The following is a 17,500-nucleotide window of genomic DNA, read 5'->3' as shown; positions in this document are numbered from 1 at the left end:
GCCAAAGCATTTATAGTTTATATAAAAAATAAAAGAACATACAGTACATTCAGTTGAAGTCAGAATTAATAGCCCCCCTTTGAATTTTTTTTTTTTAAATATTTTCCAAATGATGTTTAACAGAGCAAGGAAATTTTCACAGTATGTCTGATAATATTTTTTCTTCTGGAGAAAGTCTTATTTGTTTTATTTTGGCTAGAATAAAAGCTGTTTTTAATTTTTAAAAATAAATAAATTATTAGCCCCTTTAAGCTAGATTTTTTCCGATTATCTACAGAACAAACCATCGTTATACAATAACTTGCCTAATTACCCTAACCTGCCTAGCTAACCTAATTAACCTAGTTAAGCCTTTAAATGTCACTTTAAGCTGTATAGAAGTGTCTTGAAAAATATCTACTCAAATATTCTTTACTGTCATCATGGCAAAGATCAAATAAATCAGTTGTTAGAGATGAGTTATTAAAACTATTATGTTTAGAAATGTGTTGAATAAATCTTCTCTCCGTTAAACAGAAATTTGAGAAAAAAATTATTCAGAGGGGCTAATAATTCTGACTTCAACTGTATATAATAAAAACACAGTAAACACAGTAAACAGTCGTAGTAGTGGTAAAAAACAAACAAATTTACATATAATAATTAAATACAAAATATAAATAATATATCATATTATTCAATATATCATATTATTCATTATATCATATTATTATTCATTATACCATATTATTATTCATTATATCATATTATTATTCATTATATCATATTATTATTCAATATATCATATTATTATTCAATATATCATATTATTCATTATATCATATTATTATTCATTATATCATATTATTATTCATTATATCATATTATTATTCATTATATCATATTATTATTCATTATATCATATTATTATTCAATATATCATATTATTATTCAATATATCATATTATTCATTATATCATATTATTATTCAATAGATCATATTATTCAATATGTCATATTATTATTCAATATATCATATTATTATTCAATATATCATATTATTCAATATATCATATTCAATATATCATATTATTCAATATATCATATTATTCAATATATCATATTATTGTTCAATATATCATATTATTGTTCAATATATCATATTATTGTTCAATATACCATAATATTATTCAATATATCATATTATTATTCAATATATCATATTATTCATTATATCATATTATTATTCAATAGATCATATTATTATTCAATATATCATATTATTATTCAATATATCATATTATTATTCAATATATCATATTATTCAATATATCATATTATTGTTCAATATATCATATTATTCAATATATCATATTATTGTTCAATATATCATATTATTCATTATATCATATTATTATTCAATAGATCATATTATTATTCAATATATCATATTATTATTCAATATATCATATTATTCAATATATCATATTATTGTTCAATATATCATATTATTCATTATATCATATTATTATTCAATATATCATATTATTATTCAATATATCATATTATTATTCAATATATCATATTATTCAATATATCATATTATTGTTCAATATATCATATTATTGTTCAATATATCATATTATTGTTCAATATACCATAATATTATTCAATATATCATATTATTATTCAATATATCATATTATTCAATATATCATATTATTGTTCAATATATCACGTTATTAGTCAATACATTACATCATTCATATCATATTATTCATTTCTAACAATGATAAAATAATGACTGATCAGAATAAACTGCACATTTAACACATTATACTGTTCTATACTCTAGTTTGCACTCATTGCCATATGTCCTTAATGTAATTGTATTGTTTGCAAATTTTTATTCTTTATGTATATTTTTAGATTCTGTTTTATGTATATTTTTAAATGACATTTTATGTATAATTGTATTAATTGTAAATTCTTTCTCAAAACTCTACTTTTTGTATTAATAATATATGTTAGGCACCTAGGGTCTGAGAGTAACGTAATTTCGATTCTATATATGTCCTGTACATGTGGTTGAATTGACACTAAAAAAGCTGACCTTGACTTAACATTTTAGGATAAAAGAGTAATAAAAAAAATCAATAATAATCAGTATATTTACAAAGATTCAATTATGATCATCTAGATGTGTGTGCGTGTTTGCAAGCGCATCACTGATGTTTTTATTGGTCTCCTCTCTCTTTTTGTGATAGGCAATTATGTATTATGCCGCTAAGACACAGTTATTTTTTTCTCCTAGTAAATACTGAAGCTGTGTTTTATTGTCTAATTCAGTGAATTGTGGGTAAATGCTCTGTAGTTTGGGGTAGATTGTTTCTCGGATGTGCTGATAGTTTGTGCAGCGGGTGAGGAAGTGTTCCTCTGTCTTCACCTCTGTCTGGGCACAGTTTGGGCAGATGCGGTTTCCTCTGGGTTGCGAGTTCTGTCTGTATCGGTCCGTCTCTACAGTCAGACTGTGAGCACTCAGCCTGTATTTGGTCATTGTTGTTCTTAATTTACAATCCTTTACTCTACTTAGATATGTGGCTGTGGTATAATCCCATTTAGGTCTAAAAAACATTGAAGTTTACTTTGTTTTCCTGCTGCTTCACTCCAGTAAGTCAGATACTCTTCTTTTCCTGCATTTATTATTTGATTGGGCTTAATTCTCTGGATGAGCATGTCCGTGTCCTGATGCTGCCTGCCGTTAGTCATATTTGTTGTGTTTGTTTGTGTTTGTAGCTTCAGGTCCATCTCTCTTTCTCTCTCTCTCATATGAGTTTTATTGGCATGACTTGCACAGTATTGTCAAAGCATTTTTCAATACGTGAATAATGAAGAAACGATTATGCGATACATATTTAAATAAAATAAAATAAAAAATAAAAGAAATAATTATTTGGATGTTCAGACCAGACTAACTTGGCATAAACATCAGCAACGCTCCCTTATGTTTGGCATGGTACTGGCCAAGAGAGTGAATCTGATGGAGTGGAAATCCATGACACCCAAGTTTTTTAAAACGGCTAGCTGAAATAGTTTCTGCTCTCAAGCTGGAAAAGTTACATTTCTCTAGATTTGGTAAACAGATCATGCATGAGAAAATATGGGGCTCTTTCCTTAGATGTATATGTTAACAATGTCTCTGTAATTTTTTTTTTCTGTAATATTTTTTTCTTCTTCATTTGTACATGTCATTTTATTTAGTCTCTAATTCCATTAGACTGGCTGAGATTTTTTTTTTTTTGGTGGTGCTGTGTAATTGCTGTATTGTTTGCTAGTGTTTTGGTGCATGTTCCAGTTGGTATCAGGAACTGTAATAACACAGAGATAATTTTGTTAACATGCATACATGATGTAAACTATTGGGTGTTATGTTTTCATACAAACTTCTATAAATAAAGTAAAATAAAATAAATATAAACTATAATTTGAATAAAAAATGAATAGCTATTAAATAATAATAAGAATACATTATTATTAATAGTATTGTTGTTATTATTATTGATATAATTATTGTTTCTCTCAAATAAAGATGTCAAATTCAAATTAGCTTTATTGTTAAGACTTGGACAGGGTTGCATTATTCAATACATGAAAATTGAGTAATTATACAAAATAAAATAAAAAACAATAACAGATATGTAAATTAAGCAAACAAGTGCATGTATAAATATACAATTTAAATAAGTAAATTAAAATGAATAATAATAACAATAAAAATATTTAAATTTTACAATAAACATATTTAAGATACAAAAAAATTAATAAAATAATAAATAAAAAATGTATTATATTAAATATAATAGTATTGTAAATAATAGCATGTTTTATTATTATTGAATTGAATTTATGTATTATGTAATTAAATGAGTAAATAAACGTAACAAATAATAAAACAGAAAAAATTAAGACATTAAACATGTAAAATTTAAAATTATAAATTAGTTAAATATATTAAAATAGTAGTAGTAGTAGTTGTTGTTGTTGTTATGATGATGATGATGATGATGATTATTATTATTATTATTATTACATTCATATGAGCTTTATAGGCTTGACTTACAAAGTATTGCCAAAGCATTGCACATTATATAAACAATAGATAAACATAAATAAATAAATAAAATTAATAATAATAACAATAAACAGAAACAATTGAGACATTAAAATGTAAAAATAAAATAATAAATTATTTAATTAATTAAATATATAAAAAATAATACAAATTTTGTTGTTATTATTATTATTATTATTATTATTATTATTATTATTATTATTATTATTATTATTGTAGTAGTTGTTGTTATTAATATTATCATCATTACTACTGCTACTACTACTATTAAATTCATATGAGCTTTATAGGCTTGACTTTTAAAGTATTGCCAAAGCATTGCACATGATATAAACAATAGATAAATACAAATAAATAAATACGGTTCACAATACATTCACTCAGATGGATTGTAATGATGTTTCTGACTAGATTCTCTTTCTCTCTCTCTCAGGATGCACTCAAAGTTTCATTTTGAGAATTAGTTGTATATCAGATGCTGTGAGCAGAAGTGCACTGCTAGCCGGAGGTTTTATTTACACTTGGCATTTGAAGTTATAAGTCTGATATGAGAGAATGTCAGAGAGGAAGAATATCCATATTACTGTTCAGATGAGGTCGGGGGTATCGACTCATTTAGGGCCACCTGCTCCAAGCAAAGAAATAACATCAAGAACAAATAATCAGACATTATATAAGAGAAAAGAAATGCACTACTTTTACTGCCGGCCAGAAGTGTACTGTACTTGAAAGACATCTCTTCTGCTTTCCAGAGCTGCATTTGTTTAAAGATGTGGTCACACTTTATTTTATTTTTCAATCCACGCTATTAACAAACCATTAACTAAGATTTTTAGCTCTCAATAAACTATTAATTAGATGCTTATGAATAGTTAATAAGGTAGTTCTTTTGGCTTAGTCTTTTTTTTTTTTATCAGGGGTTGCCACAGCGGAATGAACCGCCAACATATCAAGCATATGTTTGACACAGCGGATGCCCTTCTAACTACAACCCAGTACTAGGAAACGCCCATACAATCTCACATTCACACACACACGCACATACACTCATACACTACGACCAATTTAGTTAATCCAATTCACCAAAAGCACATGTGTTTGGACTGGGGAAAACCAGAGCACCCAGAGGAAGCCGACACCAGCACGGGGAGAACATGCAAACTCCACACAGAAAGGCCAACTGACCCAGCCAGGACACAAACCAGTGACCTTCTTGTTGTCAGGCGACAGTGCTAACCACTTATCCACCTTTTAATAAACAGTTAATATCTTAATAATAGGCAGGCAATAAGCCAGTGGTAAATGGAGTAAAAGTGTACTAAAGTGTTATTGAAAATGTTATTATTGGAATTATTATTATTATTATTATTATTAAGTATATTTCATTTTAATTTATTTAAAAAATCTATATTTATTCCTGTGATGCTAAACTGATTTTTATGCAGTCAGTACAGTACTTCACATGTTGAAAACAATGTCATATTTTTCTTGTTGTAGTTTATTAACACTTAGAATTTTTGTATATTAAAATGAATCTTGCTGATCATATGAGACTTAATTAATTTTATTTATATAATTTTATTTTTAGTTATTATTTTGTTCAGATTTTTTCTTATGTGTCTTTATCTACACTGTTATGGTTTTAGCTGTTGACTTCCAGTACCGTAATCTACTGTAATTTATATATATTTGTTTGTTTTAGATAAAATTTGATTGTTATTATTATTATTATTATTATTATTATTATTATTATTATTATTATTATTATCATTTTATTTGTTTTTTTTTTCCTATCTTTACTGTCTAAAACACAACAATGCATTTGGAATTACAGCTTTTACACTGTTATGGACTTTCAGTGCGGTAATCTACAGTAAAGAGATTAGAGAAAGAGAGAGAATAAATGGGGTTTTATGATTTTATTATTATTAATGAATTTTTTATGTCCAATTTTTATTTTCTTATTTATCTTTATTTTTGCCTTTTCTTGATAATTTTGTAAAAAAAATTATTTATTCATCTTTTTTAACACAACAATGCATTTAGAATTGTTTTTTACATCTTTATGATTTCAGCCGTTGACTTCCATCGTAAGTGCTGTAATCTAGAGCTGGGGTTCTCAACCTTCACTTCGGGGCCCACTTCTTTCTCCGAAAAATTTTTGAAGGCCCACCTGTCTGACATTTTCTCTAAAATGTTTGGATGAACTATGAACTATGCAGATATATTAAATAGTTCACACAAGAATACACATAGAGAGACTTTTACTTCACGCGGTTTGTGAATGAACAGACTTGCATGTTCTAGTTGCAGACATGATCATGAGGCTGTTTTTGCTAGTTTGAAGTAATCAATGAAAGAACAGGAGAAAGTGCATTCGATCATTTTAATAGCATATTACTAATAAAATCCAAAAATTATAGTCTAATATTAAGTGTTCATTTTAAGCCTGCAAGATCGCTGAGGCCAACGGGTTGAGAATCCCTGATCTAGAGCAGGGTTTTTCAAACTGTGGGGCGCACCAACACATAATAAGGGAGCCATTTAGGCGTGCACTCGAGTAAATTATGATGACGATTTTTATGCGTTCACTAGAGTGAATCTGATTAATGTTAGCTACACGTCTATCTATCAGACACATGTAGAGTTTACCATATACAAAGTAAAACATATACAAATAAAATGGACCGGGTGCTTTTTAAAATGAATGACAGTGAATGAAGGTCAAACCAATGAGCTTCTGACAAAAAGTGCCCTTCTGAATCAAATCAGCAGGATGCCCTTCTGGATCTTTCACTAGCTTTGAAGACACTACTGACTACGTTTACATGGACATCTGTAATTAGTTATTTGCCATAATAGACAATAATATAGCTAAGGTGTTAACGTGAAATGCTTTCATGTAAAAGTTTCCTGTAGTTTTGGGTTACTTCAACTGCAGTTTGGCAGTTTCACCTTCACTCATGAACGTTTCATTCATGCCCCCATGACAAACTGGGGTATTAGATGCATAAGGATTAAGGACTGGTGAGAGTGTTATGGAATTTAATAACGCACGCCAAATGGACAGAAAAACACTTCCACATTTCGAGATGTGCGTGTGTGCGGTCCTTTTCTGACAGCCGCGTGTGTGGATCTTGTCAGAAAATATGGCGAAAAGTCCTACATGACGGTAATAGTTTGATTGCGGTGTTTACTTCAATAATGCCACTAATATATGCATACTCTACATCTTAATTCCATTTCTGTTTAGTTCAGTTATGACTGTAGTCGGATTAAGGTAATCAAAATCACTGTTTACATGGTGACTCTTAATCAAAGTATTGTCTTAATTGTATTAAAAATCTATTAAAGTAATGGTGTCTATGTAAACATATTCAATGTTCAACTCAACCACACCATCAGGGCTCTGCGAACTTGACTTTGTGAAGCATTATTTTCTGTATGTACGTATATCAAAATCAAGTACGCTATGGCACACTCTTATTGACAGTGGAAGATGATATAAGGTTAGTCGTGTCAGGAATCCAACCATGTTGTCCTCACAGAAACAGACTCAGCCATCACACTGAATAAGTTAAGATATATATTCATGTTTCAATGTAATTAATGCTACACACTTTAAACGCAGCATGGATTATAACTTTGGAGTGTGTCCTAAAAGTTTGAAAACCCCTGATCTAGTAATCTGTCAGGATAAAATATGTGTGTTAGTCCAAGAACATTCCTTTAACAATTGCTTAATTACTAAATTTAATCAAACGGGTTAATTTCTGATCCTAAAACCTAATACTGAGAAGAAAAAAAAGCCTGATTTCCTGAGAAAATGTCATATTTTATGTTTGCTAGGTCGTATGAGAATGTATGATTTTTAAAAGTAGGCGTAGCATCAAAACCAAACCCTAAACCATCATTGGGCTATGAGCAAATACTACTAAATTGTATGAATGACGTTGTACAGATTCATGCGAATGAATCACTAAATCAAAAAGTTGTCATGAGATAGCATTAGTTTAGCAGACAATTGAAAGCACATTGACTGCTGTGTGTTTTGACTCGATGATCTTAAGAGATGACGTTTGGTGTGTGTTTTTCTTCTCTGTGTTCAGATGTGGGAAGAAGCCATCATCCTGGGGAAGGAATTAGCAGAACAATACGAGAACGAGATGTTTGACTTTGAGCAGCTCAGCACCTTACTGGTACGTCTCCACACTTTCTCTCTCAGCGTTTTACAATCAAACAAACATTTAATGAGTCGCTCAAACTGTTCAAGTCCACCAAAGTAGCTAAATTGGCCTAATATAAATGGACTATGGGTTTTTAATGAGTTTGTTGCTTTTTTGTTCATTAGCGCAGGTTTGTCTAATTGGCAATAAATGACAAATTGATTTATTCAGACACAAAGAGCGAGCGATTCTGGTGTGTGTTTGCTTGAATTCCAATGCTGGGACATTTTGCACAGACCTGAGGAAAAGTTTGTGACCAACTTTCATTGCAATTAACTCTATTCACATATTGATTTCTATCAGGATTTGGTTTTTAATCATTACATTGGGTATTTTTCTCTCAAATTCCATGTGATTGTTCATTCTTTTCATAACCACTTGGAAAGTAACTACAGTTTAAGTCAGAATTATTAGCCCCAATGTTTATTTTTTTACCCTAATTTCTGGAGAAAAACGGAGAGCAGATCTTTTTAACACATTTATAATCATAATAGTTTTAATAACTCATTTCTAATAACTGATTTATTTTATCTTTGCCATGATGACAGTACATAATATTAGACTAGATATTCTTCAAGACACTTCTATACAGCTTAAAGTAACATTTAACTAGGCAGGTTAGGGTAATTAGGTAAGTTATTGTATAACGATGGTTTGTTCTGTAGACTTAAAGGGGCTAATAATTTTGACCTTAAAATGGTTCATAAAAAATTAAAAACAGCTTTTATTATAGCCGAAATAAAACAAATAAGACTTTCTCCGGAAGAAAATATATTATCAGACGTACTGTGAAAATTTCCTCACTCTGTTAAGCATCACTTGAGAAATATTTAAAAAAGAAAATATTCAAAGGGGGCTAATAATTCTGACTTCAACTGTATGTTTAACTTTGTTTATATATAGTATATAATAACTTTAACTGTTAAAAGCCATTAGTTACTGGTTAATTAGTTTTCTGAATTTGATTGTAATGCAATAATGCAATTACCTTTTGTAAAGCTGCTTTGAAACGATAATTATTGTGAATATTGAATTAAATTGAAAATGTCTCAAAAACATTGGAGGACATTTGATATTTTTTTACTGAATGAAACAAATGTTAATATTTTACTCACACAGATGCATTGATTTTATTTACTTTTTTGTATTTAGAAATAAATAATAAAATTCTAAATAAATGAAATTATAATAAATATATAGTTAATATAACTCAAATCACTAAAACGAATCATTTTGTTTCATTAATTATAATAAACTAAGCAAGGCAAGTTCATTTCTTGAGCACATTTCCAATTGCAGTTCAAAGTGCTTTACATAAACATGAATAAAAGACAAGAAAACAAAAACTAAGAATTTAAATGATTAAAAACTAATTTAAAAAGTGTTAAAACCACAAACAACACATAAAGGGTTTCTATTTTAATTTTATATTATTAAATACTATGCTAATAATATTGGTAGATAGGATGGTGAGAGCAGAACCATGTTATAAGTCTTGAATCAAACCAAAAGTGGAGTTTGTGCAGAAAACTATGTTACCCACATCTAGTGGCTGTTTCCCAAATACGCTTATTTCACGCGGCCGCCATTTTAAAGAACCAAAGTGAGGCTGCGGTGGGAAGAACCCGGAAGTATAGGACCAGCACAGTAAACATTGCAGCAACATGCTGTGGACTACAAACCTCCAGCTGTTGCAGAGATTTCTAAATGCAGAAATGGTGTAAACATCACTTTAATATTATTCAGTTCAGTTTAATTTAAACAATTAAAAGCAATTTGGCATCAAACAACATCACTTTAAGAGTTATATGCTCAAGTGTCCTCCTAGGCTTCAGTACATGGCACCAGTTTAACACCATGGGGACGCTTCCCTGCTTCAGTATATGTAACCCGGTGAGCGATAAAACACTGCAGTCCTCTGTAGCACACTCTCGTGTTGTCTGTAACAGTGTTGTCCCAATACTGAAGTTTTAAAACTGGCTAACACCGAAGCACCGCTGAGCGTGGAAGACTCGACTGTTCACGGCTGCTTCGAGCTCCAGTCTCTGTGTATCTGTGTTTGCACTCAGTTTACCGCTCTTCACCCAGTGCAAACACACATACATGGAGACTGGAGCGCGAAGCCGCCATGGAGATCAGTCATCACGCAAATCACTCGTCTGTGTTTGTGCCGGTTTGTGCACGGTAAACAGCAGAGGGTGAACTGATGACCTTCTCGGCCAATCACAAGCATTTCTATTGAGCACGTGAACACAATGGCAAATCAGCGCTGCTTTAAGAAAGCCATCAACAGTGCTTTAAATGTTAGCGGGAAATTGACGTTTTTTCTTTAAATTCAGTATCGTGACAAGTCTAATATAGTGAAAGAATCAGTTCATTAACTCAAGTTTGATAAATGGCATCTAAAACGTGTGTTTGGGAAAGAAAACGTTAGCTAACCAGTGCCATTTCCCTTAACTTAGCTGAAAATGAGCTCTCATATCCTTTTTTATTTTCACCATTCATTCAGAACGGACCTTCGAGTCACTCGGAAGGCGGTGAAATTATACATTTGTGTCACTTTCTCTTCGCTGATAAGATATACAGCCAAGTACACAACGTTCCTATGCAACTCCCAATGATACCTCCGGGTTTCTTCCCACCGCAGCCTCAATTTCGCTTATAAAAATGGCGGCCGTGTGAAATCAGTCTATAGCAACAGTTTGTCGCCTCTTGTCGATTCTATGCTCTTTGGTCACAGTGAGTGCTCTAAGTGATCTTTAGCCACGCCCACTTTCATTAAGCATTTACTATGCTTAATGAAATTGGGCGTGGCTAAAGATATATTTTTTTTTGGAGAGATTTTGGTTGTTTATTTATATTTATTTATTTGGTTATTATTTATTATTACCAAATATTTATTTGGTTATTATTCAAACCAACCATATGTATATTTGACAATCTGAGTCACAGGGAATCCTCTAAAATGTATATTCAGCCACGCCCACTTTCAGATGCTTAATGAAAGTGGGCGTGGCTGAATATCTCTTTTAGAGCATTCATTGTGACTCTGATTGTAAATGTAATTAAATATATATATGGCCTTTTAGAGCACTCACTGTGACTCTGATTGGTGGAATATCTGATGCAGCATCATGGGTGATGTAGTTTTCTTCAAAAACTCCACTCTTAGGAAAATATATACATTATTCGCTTCCAAAAGCAGACTTAAGTGGTTAAAGAGTGTCGACGAATGATCCTTCCAGCACTGATTGTGTGATCTTCTCTGTCTCCCTTAGAGAAAACAGGCTCAGTTTTATGAGAGCATCGTGAAGGTGATCAGACCCAAGCCGGATTACTTCGCCGTGGGTTATTATGGACTGGGCTTCCCTTCGTTCCTGCGGGTGAGAATTTCTGTTATGATCTTTTCATATTTCACCGTCGCCATGGAGATGTCTGTTTCCCTGTGTAAAAGCGCTGCATTGTGAATTCATCTGATAGATTTCCAAAGGCCTAGAAATCAATTACTGGTGTCTTTGTGTGCTCTCTCTAAAGCCATCAACAGCTGTTCTCAGTACTGCACAGACCGCCATTCACATACACACCTTTTCATGATCTAGGTGTGGGTTTTTATTCAATGTATCAGATTTATTTTATTCGTTTATTTTTGCTTTATTTATTTCTGCTTCGGATTGATGACGGTCATTTTATCCTTGGCTGCACCATTTCCTTTTTTAAAACATCTTTTATTTATTTATTTATTTATTTATTTATTTATTTATTGATTCACTTATTTATTTTTACCAGACCTTGACTTTCTTTTAAAATAAAAAATTATTTTAATAATTGCATATTTTAATTGATAAAAAGAGCAAAACTGTCTAAATACAAATTCAATTTATGATTCTGGTTTTGTTTGTGATTTGTATATGCTATTAGCTTTCATTTTAGCTTCTTTTTGGTAGCGTAAGTATTCCAGTTTTACTTTGCTGGTTTCAAAAAGTTCTTCACTTGAGTTACTAGTTACTAGCAAAACTAATGGAGACTCTTATCTTATGAAATATGAAGATCATTTTGTGTTTTTGTTTCATATTTTATCCTTATTTCCAGGGGTGGGTAAGGGGGCCCAATCAACCCAAACCCAACCGCCATGCCCATCACCCCATTCCCCCACTCTTCACTTTCATCCTTGACCACTCCCAACACCCCACCCACCCCACCACCTCTCTTTTCTTACGTCCGCGACAACTCCACTGCTACCCCCACCCTGGTTTTCACTTTCATCCGCAACAACTCAACTTTCATCCAATACACCACCAGAATGTTGTCATAGGGCTCAAGTATAAATAAATTTCAAAGTATACAATGACCAAAATGCATGAATTATCTTAAATATTTATTTATTTGTTTATTTATTTATTTATTTTATTTATATATTATTTATTATTTGTTTTTTGTTTGTTTTTACATACAAAAAAAACTATAATAAACTTTAATTTCAAAGTACACAATGACGAAAAACATGAATTATTTTAATTGTCTAATTATTATATTATTTATATTTTTATTAATTAATTTATTTGTTTGTTTGGTTGTTTTATTTGTTTTTGTTTGGTTGTTTATATACAAAAAACTATAATAAACTTAAATTTCATATTAATTTATAATAGTTTATTTATTAATTAATTTATTTATTAATGTATTTATTTATAAACAAAAAAACTATAAAACCTTTCATTTCAAAGTATACAATGACAAAAAAGCATCAATTAATTTAAATATTTAATTATTATATCGATTAATAACTTTATATTTATTTATTTAAATACAACTTTAATTTCAAACTAAACAATGACCAAAGAGCATAAATTAAATATTAAATTATTATATTAATTAATTCATTTACTTTTTATTTATTTATTTACAAAAACTATAATAAACCTTAATCTGAAAATTATACATTCAGCAAAAAGCATGAATATTCTTAAATTTTCAATTATTTATATATTTATTTATTCATTCATTTGTTTGTTTGTTTATTTGTTTTTGTTTACAATTAAGCTACAATAAACTTTAATTTCAAAGCACGCAATGACCAAAATCATGAATATTCTTAAATATCCAATTATTATATTAATTAATAATTTTATGTTTATTATTTTTATTTATTTATTTACATAAAACCTATAATAAACATTCAATGTATAGTATACAGTGACCAGAAAGCATGAATAATCTTAAATATTCAATTACTATACCAAATATTATTTGACTATATGGATTTATTTGATATTATTATATTATATTATATTATATTACATTATATTATATTATATTATATTATATTATATTATATTATATTATATTATATTATATTATATTATATTATATTATATTATATTATTATTTTATTCAAGTTATTTGAATCTTACTAATCTTATTTATATTCACTTCAATTACATTATTCAATTCAGCTATTTATTAATTCATAGTTTGTTTGCGTGCATGTTTGCTTCTTAATTCTCAAGTCTGTCCTATTTCCACATCTGATCTTAAGGCTGTTCACATATATTTTTAAATGTTGACAGACTCGTCAAAGCGGTCCAAAACAGGTATGCTAAAAAAAAAAGGATAAGCAATGCTAACAACTCTTATATGCAGTATGAATGCATAGTGTAAAAAGATAGTGATGTAGCAGTAGCGCGTGTGCTTTCCATTTTATTTTTCTTTGCATTTTCCAGGCCAGCCTCTCAGTCATTAATGATGAAATAGAATCATTCACCTTCCTCAGCTCGTGTGTGTGTTTAAGCGTGCGGTTGTGGGAGCGAAGCGCTTCAGATATATTTGTAATTCTTTTAATACTCTTCCAGCCGCCTGCGGTCACGCGTCTCCCACCAGCCCCTCTGGGAAGAAAACATAAATCGTCCATCTAAAGGCCAGTCGCCTCCTGCTAGTGTTGACATGTTGCTCCTCGGAGAGAAGCTTTGCCTTTTGAAATAGAAAACGTCTCACAATCTCCTCTCCCTCCTCAAAGTGCCACTTTTGTATGCGTGTGGAGTCGTGCATGCGAGCGCTGCTGGTTTATTCCGCCGTGCATGGAATCAGTGGCGCTGTGAAAACACCCGCTGCAATTTGTCACCTTATCGCTCAAAGCAGATTTGAAAACGGCCCTGGGCATATTTCACCTCCAGTTCACATTCCACTAATTGAGCATCTGAAATGTGTGCGAGCAGGCAGCTGGTGTGTACTGTGTGTGTGTGTGTGTGTGTGTGTGTGTGTGTGTGTGTGTGTGTGTGTGTGTGTGTGTGTGTGTGTGTGTGTGTGTGTGTGTGTGTGTGTGTGTGTGTGTGTGTGTGCGTGTGTGTGTGTGTGTGTATGTGCTGTTTTCAGATGCTGGCAAAAGTGTCTAAATACGTATTCAGATTGTGATTCTGTTTTTGATTTGTTTGTAATTTGAATATGCCGTTCTGAAACTTTTCATTTCAGCTTCTTTTATAAGCAGAAGTATTCCAGTTCCAGTTATACTTTGCTGGTTTCAAGAAGTTCTTCACATTAAACTAATGGATTCTTTTATCTTTCAAAATATGAAGCTCATTTTTTTTTCATGCTTTTTTCAGAATTATTCATTCTAAATTGTGTTTTTGTTTCTTATTTCATCTTTGTTTCTACACTCACTCTTTATTTATTTATTTATTTATTTATTAATTCATTCATTTATTATCTTGTCGGCTTAGTCCCTTTATTAATCTGGGGTCGCCACAGCGGAATGAACTGCCAACTTATCCAGCATTTGTTTTAGGAAGGGATGCTCTTCCAACCGCAACCCATCTCTGGGATGTTTGTTTATTTATTTATTTGTTTATTTATTTATTTGTTTGTTTATTTATTTGTTTATTTATGTATTTATTTGTTTGTTTGTTTGTTTATTCATTCATTCATTCATTTTCATCCACTTTTCTGGGGCGGGGTTGCGGGGGCAGCAGTCTTAGGAGAGAACCCCAGACTTCCCTCTCCCCAGACACTTCCTCCAGCTCCTCTGGGGGGGGGGGATCCTGAGGCATTCCCAGGCTTGCCAAGAGACGTAGTCCCTCCAGAGTGTCCTGGGTCTTCCCCTAGGCCTCCTCCCGGTGGGACATGCCTGGAACACCTCCCTAGGTGGGCGTCCAGGAGGCATCCGAAATGCCTGAGCCACCTCAGTTGCATCAGTAATCGATGTACCGGTCCGTTGTGGTAAAAAAGTAGCTGAGCCGAAAGGCAAAGCTCTCGATTTACCGGTCAATCTACGTTCCTACTCTCACCTAGGGTCATGAGCTTTGGGTCATGACTGAAAGGACAAGATCTCAGATACAAGCGGCTCTACTCCGAGCTCCTCCTGGGTGTCAGAACTCCTCACCCTGTCTATAAGGGTGCGCCCTGCCACCCTTAGAAGGAAACTCATTTCGGCCGCTTGTATCTGAGATCTTGTCCTTTCAGTCATGACCCAAAGCTCTTGACCAAAGGTGAGAGTAGGAACGTAGATTGACCGGTAAATCGAGAGCTTTGCCTTTCGGCTCAGCTACTTTTTTACCACAACGGACCGCTACATCGTTTACTGATGCCGCTGCACCAATCCGCCTGTCAATCTCACGTTCCATCCTTCCCTCACTCGTGAACAAAAGCCAGAGATACTTGAACTCCTCCACCTGGGGTAAGGACTTTGCTCCAACCTGGAGATGGCAAACCACCTTGTTCTGGTGGAGCTCCATGGCCTTGGACTTGGAGGTGCTGATTCTCATCCCAGCTGCGTCTCACACTATTTATTTATTTATTTATTTATTTATATATTTATGAACTGAAACTTTAAGCTTTTTACTTTTAAAAAGCATCAATTCTCTTTAATATTTCATTACTTTAATTGATAATTTTATATTATTATATATTTTTAATTCTGTTATTTAAATATTATGTGATATTTACATTCAAAACATTATTTGTTATTTTTTTAAATCGGCTTGTTTAAGATGAAATCACACAATTCTTGAGATTTTTTAGGGACAACTCAATTGTTATTTGTTCAGTATATTTTGTTATATTTGTTCAGTAATGTGTTAAATTAACTTGCTAATATGCTATTATCTTTCATTTTAGCTTTTTTTATTAGCAGATGTACTGTTATACTTTGCTGGTTTCAAAAAGTTCTTCATATTGAAACTAATGGATTCTTTTATCTTTTGAAATATAAAGATCATTATTTCATGCTTTTTTTCACAATTTTTTTTTTTAAATTATGTTTTTGTTTCTTGTTTCTTATTTCTAATCTACACTCACTCTTTATGTATTCATTCATTCATTCATTCATTCATTCATTCATTCATTCATTCATTAACTGATAAACTTTAATTTCAACTTATACATTAATAAAAAACATTAATTATCTTAAATATTTCATCATGTTAATTAATAATTTTATATTATTATGTATTTTAAATTATATTATTTAAATATTATGTGATATTTACATTCAAAAAATGTTTTTACTGCTTGTTTAGGATAAAATAAGCTGAAATCACACAGTTCATGAGAATTTTTTGGGACAACTCAATTGTTTTTTGTTCAATTTATTTAATTTGTTTAGTAAACTTTTATTAGCAGATGTATTCCAGTTATATTTGCGGTTTCAAAAAGATCTTTACATGATACTAATAGATTCTTTTATCTTTAGAAATATAAAAGTCATTTTTTCATGCTTTTTTCAGAATTATTCATTCTAAATTGTGTTTTTGTTTCATCCTTATTTCTAATCCACACTCACTGTTTGTTTATTTATTTATTTATTTGTTTTATTTGTTTGTTTATTTATTTGTTTTTATTTATTTATTTGTTTATTTATTTGTTTGTTTATTTATTTATAAATTGATACACTTTAATTTCAAGCATTAATTACCTTAAATATTCAATCAATTATTATATTAACTTAATATTTTAACTAAGCTTTTCACTCATCATAGCACACATGCTGCTGATGATGTGACAATAAAAGTGATTTGATATTTTTATATTATTTAATACATTTTGAAATATTATATGACTTAAATATTATGTAATATTTACTAAATGTTTAATTAAGCTTATTTACTGAACTTATTTATATTCACTTCAGTTATATTATTTAATTCAGTTATTTATTTGTTTGCTTTTTAATTCT

At 30.7% G+C, this 17,500-nt stretch overlaps 1 protein-coding gene across 2 annotated transcripts in view; it reads left to right on the top strand.

Moving 5' to 3' along the window:
- Nucleotides 1-17,500, top strand: part of dock1 (dedicator of cytokinesis 1) — a 927,369-nt gene that overhangs the window by 827,618 nt on the left and 82,251 nt on the right. For both annotated transcript variants that reach the window (XM_056470102.1, XM_056470100.1), the window contains exons 39-40: nt 8,221-8,310; nt 11,616-11,720. In XM_056470102.1, coding sequence (XP_056326077.1) covers nt 8,221-8,310; nt 11,616-11,720 — 195 coding nt within the window. The remainder of the gene's footprint in view (nt 1-8,220; nt 8,311-11,615; nt 11,721-17,500) is intronic.

The sequence above is a fragment of the Danio aesculapii genome, chromosome 12 (assembly GCF_903798145.1).
Source record: "Danio aesculapii chromosome 12, fDanAes4.1, whole genome shotgun sequence".
In the NCBI taxonomy this organism is placed as follows: Eukaryota; Metazoa; Chordata; class Actinopteri; order Cypriniformes; family Danionidae; genus Danio; species Danio aesculapii.
This window is presented reverse-complemented; position numbering and strand designations above follow the sequence as displayed.